The sequence below is a fragment of the Periophthalmus magnuspinnatus genome, chromosome 20 (assembly GCF_009829125.3).
Source record: "Periophthalmus magnuspinnatus isolate fPerMag1 chromosome 20, fPerMag1.2.pri, whole genome shotgun sequence".
NCBI classification, from domain to species: Eukaryota; Metazoa; Chordata; class Actinopteri; order Gobiiformes; family Gobiidae; genus Periophthalmus; species Periophthalmus magnuspinnatus.
In genome coordinates this window covers 16,575,529-16,593,169 of record NC_047145.1, presented here as the reverse complement: position 1 = coordinate 16,593,169, position 17,641 = coordinate 16,575,529, and the positions used below count along the sequence as shown (strand labels likewise).

The following is a 17,641-nucleotide window of genomic DNA, read 5'->3' as shown; positions in this document are numbered from 1 at the left end:
TTTCACAAGGGCGTATTTGCTCTCTCCAACAGCACCATCTCTGGCAGGTGGTGTGCGCTTTAAAACCATACAGTAGGCTAATGTTTAGGCGTGTAGGTAGGTAGTTGAAGAGAAATAGGCGTCGTTTACTTTAGCTTTGTGCCATAGTAGGTAGCTAGTTTGTTAGTACCGCTGCGTTTGTCCTGAAGGCGGCGGAATCGCAGTGACCGAGATGAACGTTGGGGTTCCCCTCTCTCTTTGAGCCAGACACTTGGTGCTTTTACGGTCAGTGGTGAATTAACAACAGCTTCTCATCATGCAGCTGCTGAAAAGACGGAAAAGCCCTCCTCGCTGATGGTGTTTGGTCCCCCGGCGTCGTGCCTGGTCACATCCTGGAGCAGCCTCGCTTCGTCTGCCGCGGCCACCCGGTCTATGCAGTATGATATGTTGATGACATTTTTTGGAAGTGATCGTGCCTTTTGTTTTCCTTTCTGGATATGTGAAATGCGGATCCCCAAACGCCTCAAATGAACGGACGTTTTGATGTGCTCTGAAAAATGAGGAAGCGTTTCTGTAAAGACTTCGAAAATGACAACAAGGTCTCGTCGTCCGTGGGCCCGGATTTGAGTAAAATGAGAAGGAAAGGGGCTAATGCAGCAACAGCATGAGCTTTTTCCTCACAGAACGATACCAAAGGTGGGGGTAGACCAGACGCAACATCAATGAAGACGTTCAGGACAAGTTTTGAGTATCTTATCATGAACAGAAACACTTGGCTGCTTGATTACAGCAGATCACATTATTGAAAGGATTAAGAACACTTTAATTATCACCAATCCTGCACTGCATTTGTTATTTGTTGTCATCATTAGTTGCTTTTCCTTTTTTGTTTTATTTTTTTTATATTTTTGACTCGGATCCAGCTCTGATTATTCAATGGAAGTATGTTATCAGCTGCCGGTTTTGCCTCTCGACAGGCCGGTTCCCAAGCACGTCCTCAGCCGGAGGGGAGCCATAAGTTTTAGCTCCAGCTCTTCCCTCTTTGGAGCTCCTGATCCAAGGCAACTGTCACAGGTATAAGCACCCTTGTCCTTACGTTTACTCATGTAGATTTAGCCGTGCATACAGGCCTTAAACTCACTCATTTTGTTGGCAAATACATGACCAATCTGCAGGAATCTTGCAGGTGGTTGTTGGATATCGAGGCCTTAACACATACTGTGCTCATTCACTCATTTACAGAAGTACACAACCTTTTCTTATCAGTCACACCTCCAGCACACGCACACATTACCCAAAACCATTTTGCATTTGTGCGTGTGGACCCAAGATAAAGCCCGCATGAGTTGGCCTGTACCGACACTGCAGGAAGATACCAAAAGTACTAGTCTTGACTTGGGGCTTCCCACAGTTGTAAACAATGTACTAATATGTTATTTGTGTTGGCATCTCTTGACACATTAACAGCAGAAGCTTAAATGATTGTTGCAACTGTGGTAAGTTTAGGACCCAACAGCCTTTTCTGGGGTCACATTCTGCTTGACTCTCAAGTACACACAAAAAGTGGCACTGTGGTACAATGCACTTCCACTGCATTAGTCAAACAATATAAGTGTGCACAGGACTCAGCCTCAGATGTAGATACTTTGTTATTTTTACTTCCTGCAACATACATTTTATCAAGTAATGTAAACAACTTTCTCAACACATGTAAGTACAGCAATAATTCAGCGGTCACATTGTAAGACAATGCTTAATTGTAGTATGATTTCTCCTGCTGATTTGCTCATTTGACATATTAACGAAGCATTAAGTCACCATCTTTGTCAGTTTCCCTGTTGTTTTCAATGGGGTTTTCATTGGTGCTTTGTTCGGGACACTGCTCCATATAACCATCCATGTGTGTCCACTTTGAATCGCCCGTACATGCCCTCAATGTATGGGGATTGAGCAGCTTTCTTATCATTTTAATTGCTAGTTGTAATTCACTGTTGGAATGACTTCTGTTCAGAGTTTGGACAGTTGAACAACTTCCTTGTGCTAAAGCCAAGTTTAAGTAGCACAGCGTTACTGAGCAAAGTAAGTTGCATGGTAGTAGAAGCCTCCTTTGTCTTAATTCACAACACTAGACATCTTTCATAAACTCGCTTCCCTCTCAACAGGTTTTTATTTCATCACATAAGTGTTCATTTCTGTTTTGTAAGTGGGAGGTGTGCTCCATTGTTCTTGTTTGGCAATAATTTGACCAATAATTCACTGAATACTGTGAGTTGGAACCATGATTTCTGTACAAAGCAGTATAAATTTAGAAGGTTATGAAAATTACAGTAACCCACTTCATAAATTTGAACAGATCTATGGGATAGCATTTTCCTTTTTCTACAGAAAAGTCCCAACACTTCAGGACCCCACGAGGGACACTTGCCCCAGTGGTTGCTGTGTTTTGCGTGTGGTTCCTCTGGTCTGTTGTTGGTGGAAGTAAAGCTGGACTTGGTTGCAAAAAAGGGCAGTTAGGCATGTGCACTGGCTCTGTGGGCAGTGGTTTGGCCTCAGACCAAACTCACAGATGGCCAAAGTCTCTTTTCTTTCACTGGCTATCTTGTTCCGCTTCTCCCTCTCTCCCTCTCTCCCCCTCTCCTCCTCTCTCCTCTCTTCCTCTCTTCTCCTCCCCTCCCTCTCCAATGAAGACATTTCCTCTTGTAAACAGAGGATGAAAGCGAAGAGTTAAACAGACTCTTAGAAGAATATGTCACTATGTAGTTTAGGAATGCTTATGATGAGGTGTAAATATGCAGTGAGGGAGGCGAAGAAATGACATTAAAGAACGGTCACATTTATCCATTACAAAGCTGCTATTGTGTCAGGTGGGAGTGTGTCGGTGGCTTGTTGACTTAACAATTTTTAATAAGTTCTTGCAAATTCTCAAGCAATAATTGATTCATTGATGTTTTTAGATAGTGTAAATGTCTTGCAGTGCTATACAGTTTAGTATCCCATCTCCAAATCACAAATATAGGCATCTTGTGTATTAACCAGGCCAGGAAAACACTCACCAGCCCTGAAGCCAACTCTCCACAGAGGCTGCATATACTGTAGGATTTGTGCGTGTGATTGTGCATAGTTGCTTGACACAAACGATCTATTATGGCTAAAGGCAAGTCATGAATTCATCCAAAACCACCATTTGAACTAGTAGATTATTTCAAGTTTTTTTTTTTTTTCCCAAACCTTCCTACTATTACCTTTTACAAAACAACTGGTGTGAATATTGTCTTGGTTAATCTGGCATTTTTTGTGTATTCTTTTGACAGTCTATGCACATTATCACATAAACTTGCGCAACTTTGTATGGGTGGCAGTAGTTCAGTTTGTCTCAGATGCTGGTATTTGTTAAATTCTTGCGTACAATAATGCGTACAGCCTTTGTTTCTTCATGCTTGTTTTGTTTCATCCAGCTGCATGTTGGTGTGATGGTGCGATTGACGATGGCAAAGATCTTTTGACTATCTAATAATGTAATTATTATTATTGTTATTACAAATATGATATCATGATTAAAATTTGCGTTTTTAAATGTGCAACTTCAAAAACAAATTTTGGTGTACTTTAAACTTTGAAAAAATCTATTTGCCACGAAACTAGTAAGCTGCTGCAAAGTATTGATGAGGTCTGTGTTGTCCCAAGAAAAAAAGTGCTTTGTCCAAAGAAGTGATGTGCTGAGTCTGATCGTCCTTTGTGATGTTTGGTTACTATTGGAGACGATAGACGTAAGAAGGGCAGATATCGCTGTGTCTCGTCCACTGTATGAATGATAAGGACAACTCCACACTGCTTTTTTCTGAGGGAGTCAACTGTTGTTTTTAACTGTAGTGATAAGCATTTTTCTTTTTCTACTCAGTGCCATCATATTGACGTAGTTTCAGGATGTGGTAAGAATGCTGAAGGAGCCGTTCAGACACTGAGCCTGGAGTTTCACAATCTCTCTCAAAAACCTTAACCCTTGTTGTGCCAGTTTGACTTCTTGACAATTTGTGCATTTTTGCAGTGCAGCTTATATTTATTTGTTATATATGGAGAAATCATATCCTGCCCTCATATATACACAATATGCCCCTACCATTCTTTGCGTCTCTGTAAGGGGCCCCAGTCACATGACCACTGTGTTGTGCTGCAGTGTTGAGTGCAATCGGCCATGAGAATATGGCTGTACACATCAGTAGACCACCGGACACAGTATCATTGGCCAACCCAACCGAGACGAGGTTTAACCAGAATTACTTTGAGCTTCACCATAAAAGGACAATGCATTAGATGCAGGTGTTTGGTTCAGAGCCACTTCTTGTTTAACATCCTCTCTTGTAAAATAATCTGGCTAGAGAAACCACTACAGCCTTGGAATGATGTTTGAAACTAATGAAATAGTTGTGTCATGTAGACCCCCCCCCCTCCCCCTCTAACTGTAGCACATTTATACAAGGCCCCCAAAAACACTCTGTAAAAGAACCTTTAAATCATTTTATGACACTTCAGCTGCCAGTAAAACATTAGTTTCAGATGCTGTTCTCTTTGGTGTCAACAGCGCCTTGTCTCTCAACAGCAGCAACTCGTCCAAGTCCTCTGGCCTCTCATAGCTGCGTGTGCTCCAAAAGTCACTGCAGCTGGACTGTATCAGAGTGTGCATCTGGAGCTTAGCACATGCACGCACACTCACTCCTGCTCCACAGGTGAGCACTCCTGATGGCACTGGAATGTCCTGAAACATACAGTAGAGTGCTACAAGAGGTCATCACAACTCAACTGCAACTATACAGTTTATGCATCTGTGCTGACGTTCAAAAGCATGATTGGTGTGTTACTATTCTGATTATAGCAACGCAAACTTCCCCATCTAACTTGATCTACTACTAACCTTTGCTGCAACAGAACCAGATGACACAATACAGTTAAACACGGAAGTTGAAGAACGCTCACCATCTGCTGTACTGTATTGGCCATGTTTGACAAAGCCTTTGGTCTGTAAAGCTTTGCTAAACTAGAACAGACACAAATGCCCCAAAAAACGTTAGGCGGTTTGCTTTTAAAGTCCAGAAAAAAACATTAAATTCAAAGCAAAACAAATTTTCACTATGAATGCTGCCTCTGTAATTTTGTTAGCGGTTAAAATGGCTTGGCCTGACGCACCCTTACAGACATCACATAACCTCTGACCTTAGAAACCTGAGTCCTCTGACCCCCGCCAGTGCTCACAGCAGAGATAAGGGCCATAGCCGCATGTAAACGAGCTTACATGGAATTGCAGGAGCACAATGGATGGACTGTTGTACTAGCCACAGTAAAAGGCCAAACAAAACTGAAATTTGGTTTGTTTCTCAGACCACGGCAAGTAAACACAACTCAGCCACAGCTCCAGGTGATTGGTGGTTAATGTCTCCCAACACAAACGAAGGAATTCGCATATATTTATAAAAACTTTGCCTTTAGAAATACTTCACTAACTACCTGCCCCCGCTCTGAAGCACTGCGTAATAAATGTAGATTTGAAGATTCTATAGTTCACATTTTTAATTTTTGGATGACCTATCTGGGCAATATTGACAAGCATGTGATAAATTGTCTCATAATATTAAAGGTCCTATATTACACAAAATTGATTCTTGTTAGCTTTAAGCCATATTATATTGTTGTTACTGCATCAAAAACATACCCACAATTGTGTTTTGTTTCATTCATACATGAGTAACCCTTTAGTTAGCAGTCTGTCTACATCTCCAAAGCTCAAAATGCTCTATTCCACCATGTCATGTAGTGGTAGTTTTCGAGTTAACAGCTGCCTTTTACCTTTAGTTCAGTAGAGACTGAAATCATCCAAATGATTTTAGTAAAGGTGTACGGAGTTTTAAAACACAGTAGAACATTTCCTGTATTACCACTTGACATCACAAGGTGGAACAGAGTGTTTTCTGTCTGAGAGAAAAACTTGGCCTAAATATGCAGGATTTGTGTGCTTCAACACGTATGAATCACCAAGGTCATACCTTGTTTGAAATATTCCAGTACAAGTTTCTTCTGTCAGCTCTTTTTTTTTTTTTTTTTAAGCTTTTTAGACAATTTTTTTTGTTAAATGTGAAAAAAAAATAATAATAAAGTAAATAAATTATATATATAAAATGAATATACTGTGTCTCCAAAACAACAGTTGCATTATTATTTTGTTATTTATGTCACACTTCTAGTCTGAATACCAAGATGAGCCACACCTGTCTGCTGAACTGACACGGGTCAAATACGGTGCCAACTGTTGTTGTGTATATGGAATGCTACAGGAAATGTCTTTATTACATTTAATTCAAATGTAGATTGGAGATAAAACCCTCATTGCTTGGTGTGGACCTGCCTGGACCACCCTGCTTAACTAGGTCACTGCTAACACAACTGTTAAGGGTTAGAGCTCTAGGAAAGGTTTAGATTTGATTAAGGACATTCAAGTTGTCTGTTTTCTAAGAAGGGCCAGCTGCACAGCTTACTTCTACCCCAGCTGTTCCCAAGTGGTACTACTCAATCTTCTCCTGATGATAAACTCGGGTGTTAAATAGTATTCAGTAATGGACTTAATTGTGTTATGCTATAATGCATTTATTTTGATGTTTGAATGTTTAAACCTGATTTAAACCTAGTGCCACACCTATTCCAGACTTGGTTTTATTCACATTTAATCTAGTCCTAGTGGTAATACTGGCCAAATAGAAGGCCTGTCACAATATCAGATTTTGAATTGCGATATTTTTAAAGAAGAAAATATAGACGATTAACAATAATATTGAAACTAAATTATGATACTGACACAATAACCCTAAATAACACAGGATCAACCTCAAAAAACTATTACACAAGTGTTTAATGAATGTAGTTTCAAAAAACATGAGCTGCACTATAATGGAATTAAGCATTTTAGTACGTAGTTATTTATTCAACTCTCTACAACTCCGAAGATGAAGTACTCATGATAAATATTGAGCCCCAAAAAGTATTGTTCCAGCTCTCATTTATTGAAGTCAATATACTGTAGTAATTATTGTGGGGCTACTAAAAAGTTTATGTGGTGAGGCTTGGCTTCAGAATTTGTGAATCACGGCCCTGCTCTATAGCTGCAGCTTGTTGGTACTATTTTCATCAAAGTCATTTAATGTGTGATAAGCATCTAAATCTAGACACAAGTTCATGACCTTAGTTTGGCCTTTTGGGTTCCTTTTATTTTGCAAACGTCTGTTCATAAACCACAAATGTATAGTAACTGAAGCCTTCAATATTACAGTGTTGTTAACCAAAAACATGCCTGAAATTGCGTTTTAGTTCTATATGCTAGACTCAACCTCTTTGTTTGTTCTCAAATGTTCCTCACTCTTTTTTCTAAAGCCTATATTGAGTTTTCCCAGACTCCTGATGTCAGTGCTCAAATTTCTCACTACACACCTATTTTACTATCTGTCCAAAACTGGGGTGGACAACATTCATGATTCTGTGATTTACAGGACTTTTAAGAAACTTTTCCCTATTTAAAAGAAACTGTTTAATTGCTATGGTAATAGTCATCATTATTCTGATGACAAAATTCAGACAATATTAGGCAGTTAGACATTAGAAATCTGCTAAAACGCGTCTATAAATGTCATAGTTAAGGTTAGAATATCACAACAGACGTGAATGGACAGTAAAGTGCAGACATACATTTATATATACACCATTATTTGAAAGACTGCACTGCAACTTTTAAAGAACTCTTTTCTGTTAGTTTTTATTAAAGAGTATATTTTTGATTCTCTGCCATTTTGCATGTTGCAATAATATAAATTAAATAAATCTCCCACTTCTTCAGAAGTCGTTTAAAAATGTTTATGAAAAAATGCAGTATGTGTTTCAGTTTCCTCCAATTGTAGAAAAATTGTAGTTGCCTGAAAGTTGAAGAGAAGAGGCATGACGCTGGAGTTCTAACGCAGGAGAAGTTTATTTACCATCAGTGCAGGATTCAGCACCCAGAGACATGAACCATCAACACATTGTGATAGTGTTAGTGTTCCAGTCTAGTGCGGTCCAGTCTGACTATGCTTCTGTTGTAGGGAGTATTAAACCTCTGATGACTTAAGCCAAGATAACAACAAATGAGCTGGCAGTGAGTGCCCTTGCTGAGACCTGCTCAAAGGCACTATTTTTGAGACTATTGACCATTTCATAGATGGGATTTTCTGTTTTGAAATGTTAAATGCTATGACAACGCTCGTAATTTCATCACTCTGAAATGCATAGATAGGAGCTTTAAACATTGGTTCTTTTAGCACACATGCGAGTTGTCCACTTAAGTGCCAAGAGCCTTTCTAAGTGTGTACTGGTTGTAAACTCCGGCCAAAAGGTTTGTTTGGAGAGAGTTGGCACGGCTGGTCAACCCTCCATTGGCAGCCCGAGGGGTAGCATTATGCACTTGTCATTAATGTTCCAGTGGATACTAACTCCCCCAGTGTAACACACACACTATGTATAATGCTCACGGTGCTGTGTGTAAACAGAGAGGCCTGTTGACACTAAAATACAGCTTTGCAGATTACCCACCCAGAGTTAAACTGTTTGCTAGCCGGTAAAATATTAGCTTTGGATTGGCTGCTGTCATGAAGTTGGAGAAGAAATGGTGTGAAGTGTGTTGTGTGTGTGTGTGTGTGTGGAGACTAATCCTTTACATATGAAGTAATGAGCCTGAAAGCATGTACGCTGGTGTTTGCACATGTTTTTGTTTGCACCAGTTGACAGCTGTTATTAGCTCCTAGATACAGGGCTTCAGCTGCACCAGTATAAATATCGCTTTACAAAAACGCAAGGGCTAAGAAAATATAGATGGGGGAAATCATTTTTATTTCAATCAATAAAAAAAAAAAAGCTAAATTCTTCCTCCAAATTCTGAGCTCTGCTCCAAAGCACATGCTTTTACTGACAGGATTGGCTCTAGACCTTTTGATTAAAATGTTCAAAGCATATTAAGCACTATTAGAATTTATACAAAAGAGGAAAATTATACCTTGTACAAAAATTGATGTTACAAGTTTAAGAGTACATTTCTGCCCTATTTGCTTTATTTAATTTTACAGCCCACTTTTTTTTTGTAATAGGCCTACATATAACTTCATCTCAGAGCTTTACAGACATGCACATGTGAATTCCAAAAATATGATCTGATTGTTGGATTTCTCAACATTGTCCACAACTACATTAAATGTTTTAATATTTTTTATTGTAATATACATAATATATTGTATTTTTTTCATTACAATTACACAGCACATAGTTTATCCCTAAAGTACAATGTTTGTTCTGCAAGAGAAACGTGTACTTAGTCCGACAGACCCCCAGTTCACCCTTCTTAATCTTGGACAGCCAGCGAGTCTGAGAGTGTGGTCAAGCACTCCATAATTCATCCTGTAGTCTTGAGGACAGTCATGCGGCCTGTCAGTGGAACGGGTAACCCAAGCTGAGGGGAGCCCCGATGGAGACTAGGCCTGGAGGGGGGCCAGGATTTATGGAGTGCACAGAGAGGTGAGCCAATGCTGCAGTGTAGCCCAAAGCATCAGTCTGTCCACACAATAGCTGCTAGCACACACTCGTCTACTGTCTCTTTAATAAACAACAGTGGTGACAGCTGGCTCCTAGTCAGGTATACTGTTAATGACGCCATACACATGAAAAATTTAAAGGCTTTGAGCTGGGATATTTAAAAGTCTTCACACTTTAGGCACATAAGGGTCAAAGCCTTATTATAAGTTGCCAAGTATACACTGCAATATGGTGGAAATGTATCTTTTCTGCATAACTTCCTTTTAATGTGATATACTATACAGGGTCTGGTTCAATATAATCGTTTGTTCCTGTAAAGAGCACTCTGATTTTAAATATAACTCGCCATAATTTATCTTGTCATTTGATATGATCTTCAGTATGTGTCTGTTCCCAAGGTTGATGCAAGTGTATTTATACCATACCAGTATAGGTTTACCTCTCCAACCAATGTGTCTTCATGAATGGAAAGTAATAAATGCCCCATAAGGCTTTCCTAAAATAGTTGTTTACACCTCAGTAACAAAGCATGATCTGTTATGTTGCTTGTGTCCATTTTCATTATTGGAATGACATTTTTTAACATGTCAGTGTTTACCATAGATTCTACAGAGATCCTGGACACAGGATTGGCAGACCTGTTCATTTAATCATGAATAAATAAAAAATGTATTAATTGCAGAGCCCCACAGACCATGATCATTATGTAAATATTCAGCTTTTGAGTACAACTGTCAGTCTTTGCCTATATTTAAACATTTTGAACTGAACAGTTACTTTTTTATGGTTATGAAAGAATTTGTCATACCAGCTTATCCAGCTTATTGTTCAGCTCATTTTAGCCCATGGGGGAGTGCATGGAATTAGACAAACTACTTCTGAAAAATGGAATTTTGTTAGTACCAGAGTAATTTTGTTTTTGTGTAAAATTACTACATGCGAGTGTGGCTGTGAGCATATGTGTGTTTGGATAAGGCATGTGTTTCTCACATGACTGATAGCAGCGGTGTAAGTGCCATATCAGGTGGATGATATGGAGCTAGAACAGGTTTTATCAGTGCAACAGTTTGTGTACATTCACAAACTGTTGATTAAAACACACAGTAGCACTATATCACACTACACTCATCTGAAGCCGTGTATAAAATCAGTAAATTATTCAGTTCTGTTATTTGAAGTCACATTTTTACTGTATTTTGTTTTTACAGAGACGAGGAGCCATCTCCTATGACAGCTCCGACCAAACTGCGCTGTACATTCGTATGCTAGGTAAGTATTTTACAAATGGTTCCTTTCTCTGACTGGCTTGACTGACTCCAACCTCCCTTTTGCTTCAACCAGAAAAGCCAATAGTTAGTCTAAATATGTTTTCAAATAGCGTTTAAGGTGAATATTTGAATTGTTATGCCATCACATTAGATTTATTCAGCGGAAACTACATTTTCAATCAAATTGATCCTCTTCATTTTGTTCACGTGCACATGATCCATTGATCTATTGTGTTTTTTTGCCCCTTAAAAGAAGCATTTTTAGAAAACAGAGCCTTCCAGGACTGTCTTGTCAATACAATTTGTTGTTGTTTGGGTCACTTTCATTACCTTACATTGCATTTTCGCAATGTATATACAATATATACTGTTTTATTTTGACTTGAAACAATGGAATAAGTGAGCAAATATGCGGCCTAGCTAACACTGGACTATGGTCTGGTATTTTAACCATTTCACTATTTTAGTATCAATACTTATCAATAATAGCATTCTGATACATCAGCAGCGCTATTCCTTTTTAGGTATTATAATTTAATTGAGTGTGAGAGGCATGCAAATGTGGCCTCCGTAGGCTCGCATTTAGTCTGCCAAGTTAATGCTGATTTGCTTTCAGATAGCTGGAGTCAAAGCTTTGGCCACATCAGTTCTAATGACATGACCTACATCCACCTCAGAGCATCAGCTCTAATGCACCGCAGGGGAAACATGGACCCATTGACTCTGGCTCACTCTAATCACACAGGCACGCCAGGCCTAGGCACATGCAGCTGCAGATGGTATACAGCTGGAACCACAAGTTTACATACACTCAATAATGACACACATTTTCCCCATCATCTGATCACAAATACAGTCACGTTTAACACTATATGGTTGGTCAGTAAGAAAAATAAACAAATAAATTAATTTGTCTTATTCCTGAAACAAATTACATATTTAAATTTACAAACTGCTTTGTATGTTTTATTTGGAATCGCGGTTTATTCCTCGCAGATCGACGTTCAGCCTGTGACTGTACAGTAAATCTCACTGTAGATTTTGAAATCTCTGCAACAGAATCCTCCTTATCTTATCAATGTCTTTGGTCTAGACTCCAGGGTTAACCTATACATTTTGAACCATTGTTCGATCATCGCTGACAGAACATGGTCTCTTCCTTGACCAGTATGATGGAGGCATAAGTTTTGAAATGATGCATGTGGCTCCCTGAGGCATGGGCCTAGTATTGTATGTGTTATTTATTGGCATGGCAGTGTCTCCTTATGTCTTGACTGTTTCTTTGTTGTCTCATTATGATGGGATGAGACTGATGTGAGCTTCATCTACATCCTCCACAGAGGTGCGTCCACTACTCGCCTACTGTCAGTTGGGCTAACTGAAGTAGGCAATCATGACCAACCACCACATTCAAAAGTTTGTCTGTTTTGCCGGCAGACAGTGGGGGAAAAATAGGTGTGTGTGTCTTTATGTAGTGTTTGTTAACATGTGGTTCCAGCTGTATGTTACAACTACCACACTAGCAGGACCAGTGAACTTGCATTGCTTTGTTATATATTATTCCAAGCTAGCCCTCATATCAGTTCAACAAAAAACATGGCAAAATGAGGACTGAGGATCCATTTGGCCTGAATTCATAGTAATTCATAGTTTTTGATATTTTGATAGGGGCTTGTGTAGTATTCAAACAGCTGTTTGCAAGTAAGTAACGCACTGGTTGGGGGGGATATACCTGTGTGACTGCTCTGATTTCAAGTCTAATACACATACAACACAACTAAAGCCCTGCCGAAAAAGATCTTTGCACTGTTCACAAGTTAAAATACTTCCACATGAAATCTTGCTGTGAAGGTAGTTGCCTGAAAAATATGCATTTTACTGCATTGGTGTCACAGCACCCTCCTGTCACCTCACTCTGCTCTGCTCCTGCAGTTCTTAGGCCAGAGCTCCAGCCTGTCCCTGTGCCTTTGCCTGACTAATAAAACAGCCATGGAGCAGTCGAGATCTCTCAGTGCCTATCAGTACTAATCTAGAACCGTCCTGACATGGCATTGCATGCTCAGCTGTCTGATTGACTAGTCTGTCCATTTGAATTCTCTTCTGGTTTGTGGGAGTGTGTGGCTGTGTGTTTATGCACTTTTATATCATACAGCAGGGCTGGGTCAAATAGTTTTTACAAGTCTTTTATTTATTTCTGTATCCCCACTACAGTGGGCTAGAAAATTGTTATTGCAACTCCTGTGCAACGCAAAAACATTTTTTCCAATTAGTTTCAAATGAGAAAGTGGCCTTGCAATTTTCAGATGTCAAGTGGGTTGTTAAATGATGTGGAAAAGTTTTCATGTGATTTATTCAAACTTGTCATTATCCTGTGGTAAAGCAAGTGGCACATAAGCACAACATACAGTGAAATCTAAAGTGTCTTGTAAACACTACTTGGCCTAGCACAGCTGACACTGAACAACGTGTGGCTTTAGAGGAAATAAGTGCTGATTTCTTCTAGGAGATGTGAGAGTCAGAAGTCAGGTTGGATTTGAACCGGAACGAAGGAGCTCCCACCCATACCTGTGCATCGACTTCCGAACTCTTCACAGTAAGTATGAACAATGGCCTCATCAGTTATTAACGTGATGAAAAGGGACACCTTTGTCCTGTTCAACAAGACTGACAGGTGTTTGTGCACTGCTTTCTCACACGATGATCTGGAGTGTCATTATGTAAATCGTGTCTAAAAACCATTCCATTACTTCATTAACTACCCACAAAGTCTCTGCATGTGAGGACATTTGGGCCAAAAGTGATCTAAATTTGAACAATGTTTTTTGCGGGTGGTAGCCACAGTTGATCCAGACCCAGTGCTTCTGTGTGCATGTCTGCCGTGTGATCCCAGACGAGAGGCTTATGAGTGGGCGGCTGTGTCAGCAGCCTCTGTTTGTGTATCGCTGAGTTGGTGTCAGATCCCCACCAGCTTGTGTGATCCAAATGACTGTGTGAGCCCCGTAAGCCCGAGGCACAACACAAAATCCCCACAGGCTTTTCATAAGTGTCATTAATAAAGATTTGCATTGTTTGATTGATGCAGCGCGCCTGGGATGTGGCTCTACATCGACCTCAGCTCCAGAGAGGAGGGTCCACAGGCTGCTGAGCTTTCAGAGATACCTGCACTCATCCCGTCTACTCAGAGGGATCCCCCAGCAGATGCCCCTACACATCCTCGATGAAGACTACACTGGACAGGCCAGAGTAAGTAATTTCAACAACAACACAATGCAATTGTTCAAAACACTGTCATGATTTACATTGCCTAACACGTTTGTTTCAGTGTATGCTGGATAAAGTTGGGAACTGGAACTTTGATATTTTCCTTTTTGATAGACTGACAAATGGTGAGTAAATCAGATGTTTGCTTCCTGTGGCATCTGCACTACAAGGCCTCTGTGTTATCAGCTGTGCCGTCTTTGTGTCATTAGTTACATCACTCACTAGGAGAACAAGAAATATAATGTAGGAACATGTGTTTTCTCCAGGAAACAGTCTGATCACCCTGACCTTCCACCTGTTGAACCAGTATGGCCTGGTGGAGCTCTTTCAGCTGGACATGGTCAAACTCTGGAGGTTCCTGGTCATGGTGCAGGAGGATTACCACAGCGACAACCCCTACCACAATGCTGTCCATGCTGCAGATGTCACACAGGCCATGTACTGCTACATGAGAGAGCCAAAGGTGAGACAGGATACTCTCCTGTGAACAAATGCAAATATAATTTTCAACACTGTCAGCAATGAACTGTTTTTTTTTTTTTACTGCAGCTTGCCAAGTCTCTGACCTCATATGACATCCTTCTTGGGCTGCTTGCAGCTGCAACTCATGACTTGGATCATCCTGGGGTTAACCAGCCTTTTCTTATCAAGACTGACCACTATTTAGCTTCTCTGTACAGGGTGAGCAAATATACATTACATTGTTGTGATTTCAACAAAGGAGGAGTTAAAACTGACCTTTGTGTGACTGTGCAGAATACCTCTGTTCTTGAAAACCATCACTGGAAGTCTGCAGTGGGCCTGCTCAGAGAAACGGGGCTGTTCTCACACATGCCTCCAGAGGACAGGTCAGAGTAGCAGCTGCACCTAAACCCATGTTTCACATTTTCTATTACATACAGCCCAGTCTAACTGTGTGTGATCTTTGGCCTTCAGCCGGAGCATGGAGAGGGATTTGGGCTCTTTGATCCTGGCTACTGACATCAGCCAACAGAACGAGTACCTGTCCCGCTTCCGCCTCCATCTGGACCAGCAGAACCTGAGCTTGACTAGCGCCAGCCATCGCCACTTCATCCTGCAGGTCCACAATGCCTTACATTTGTTTGTTGCATCCATGCCTTGTGCATAATATGCTGTGTACACAATACTAACAGACCCCTCTTCTCCATCCCAGATGGCCCTCAAGTGTGCAGACATCTGTAACCCCTGCAGACCGTGGGAGCTCAGCAAACAGTGGAGTGAGAAAGTGACGGAAGAGTTCTTCCAACAAGGTCTGTTTTGCAGAGATCATACATGCATACATATATCAATATAATATATCATTGACATCTTTCATAATTGCAGGTGACATTGAAAAGAAGCATCATCTTGAAGTCAGTCCACTTTGTGACAGAGAGACGAATAGTGTTGGCAACATTCAAATAGGCAAGTACACTATGCACGTTCAGTATGCATGGACTGTTTGAATGTAGTTAAACATTGTGAACCTTGCCTTCCCCAGGCTTCATGACGTATGTGGCAGAGCCGCTGTTTGCGGAGTGGGCACGTTTCTCAGACACCCGTCTGTCCCAAACCATGCTGGGCCACATGGGGCTGAACAAGGCCAGCTGGGGTGGCCTGCAGCAGGAACTGAGTTCTGCCTCTGAGGAGGCGGATCCTACCACTGCAGCCACAAAAGATGGGGACACTGCTGGAACGACAGAAGGAACCAGCTCCAAAGAAATACCTCAGGGAAGCAACGTGTCCTGACGTTCCTCTCGCTCTTCGACCTCAGCCTCCTGACCCGCCTCAAGGCTTCACTCACACTGTAGGGCAGGTGGGATGCCCCACCACATCCTAGCGCCTTTTTTGTTTGTTTGTTTTTGTTTGTTTTTTTGCTTCTGCCTCCCATTGATAAACCACTGATTTATTTAATTTATTTAATTTTTAATTCCTCTTTTTGACATAGAGCAATACATAGATACCTCATTTGGCTACTGCTGTATTTTCTTTTATTTGCTTTATTATATTTATTTGTCCACTGTAGTTTTGGCATTACTGACTAAACACACCACTTTTGTTGGTGGGCATAAGGGGAAAGCAGTATATGAACTCAGCCACACTTTGTGGTGTTCTGAAGTGCCATTTGAAATCAAATGTTTGAAGAATGAGATGAATTGCATTGACTGGAAACTGGAGTATTCACGGCGAGACCCTTCTAAGACTTGGTGTAATGCCATGTTGCATTTGTATTGAAGATTCTTCCTCATGTAAAAACAAAAATGTGACGAGCCCAGTCCTTTTGCTGCCTCTACGAAGACTGTTTACGCATCTCCTTTTTGTTTGTTCTTTCCCTTGAACTGAAGTCAATCATGTCGACTCCATGGTTTGCCTTCGAAGCACAGATGTGAAGAACCACTCGTTTGAACTGTCATCTCACTGTTTAAGCCATTAGCAGATCTCTGTCAAACACACCAGATGCCATAAGTTAACTCTCACCTGCGCTCCTGTTTTTGCACTCCACATAATGACAGCATTCGTTGAGCAGCCTTTGAGTTGATCCTTGTTAATGTATGGAAAGTAGTCCACACTGGTGTGTTTTAATATGTTGTAGTGTTGGTTTATGCTGGGGAAGAGTCCCTCCCACACTAGAGATGAGTTACTCACTGCATATGCATCTCACCAGGAAATCCACTCCACGCACCTCGACTCCTCAGGGTTTTGCCAGTCTCTTATCTGGAGGAGGAGGGGCGGCTGCAGGCGGGAGGCAAGGTTGTTGGTTTTTCTCTCCATGATTAGGATCTAGTGGACGAGACTTTTTCTTCTGTTTGCAGAATGTCTCTCACAGGCACATGCAACCTAACGGACTGCTCGATAGATGCCTTATAACTATGCACAAACTATGCTAAGTGACCAAACCAACTCTAATTCCCATCAAGTGCATGGTGTGCTTGTCTCTGAATGCACTGTCCACTCCCTTTGCCTTTTGTTGTAATGAACAACTACAGCATCTTTCTTTTCTTTCTTTTTTTTTTTTACTGAGACAAAATGGTCGAGTGACTTTGAACATTCCATTTCCTTGTTTGGTTTTGTCCTCTTTGATTCTGTACAGTGGCACAAGTTGTGTTTGTGTTGGGACATTTTAAAAACATAACAGGTGCTTTTATTACTTTAGCTGATTTGTATTTTGCTGTAAGTGCTGTAAGACTGTTGATAAAACTGTTTACAATTTGTTGCGACAGCCATTTTTGGGATGACTTGTGTCGAGCCAGATTTTGTAAAGGCTTTTGCTGTATTGACCTTTTTGATACATGCCTGTTGCAGTTAAAGTTTGAACAATAAAACCTGTTGACAAATGTTTGGTCTCTACTCCTCGTCCGTTGAGAAAGGTTATGGGGCTGATAACGCCTCTATCCCACTTGATTACTTGTAATACTTGAAATCTGTCCACCATTTTACTCAAACAATAGGCTGAGTTCACATGATATCACAACATTCTAGGATGCATACTGTAATTGTTGACATGAAACAAAAACTGCTACAAATTTTGACATCTTCTG

The 17,641-nt window shown here is 40.6% G+C and overlaps 1 protein-coding gene across 5 annotated transcripts; it reads left to right on the top strand.

Annotated features, from left to right (window-relative positions):
* The first annotated feature begins 31 nt into the window (after positions 1–31).
* On the top strand, positions 32–17,439 carry pde7a (phosphodiesterase 7A). Of its 5 annotated transcripts, none has more exons than XM_055229969.1 (13): positions 32–1,053; positions 10,782–10,842; positions 12,510–12,542; positions 13,348–13,434; positions 13,924–14,084; positions 14,164–14,227; positions 14,369–14,565; positions 14,652–14,783; positions 14,859–14,950; positions 15,039–15,183; positions 15,277–15,373; positions 15,447–15,527; positions 15,604–17,439. In XM_055229969.1, exons 1-13 carry the CDS (start codon positions 916–918, stop codon positions 15,849–15,851), a joined length of 1,536 nt encoding a protein of 511 aa, XP_055085944.1. In that variant the 5' UTR covers positions 32–915; the 3' UTR covers positions 15,852–17,439. The 5 variants fall into 5 exon arrangements, with proteins under 5 accessions (XP_055085944.1, XP_033842072.1, XP_033842074.1 ...); XM_033986181.2 differs by having other exon boundaries at positions 13,345–13,434; XM_033986183.2 differs by lacking the exon at positions 12,510–12,542 and having other exon boundaries at positions 33–1,053.
* Positions 17,440–17,641: the final 202 nt, after the last annotated feature.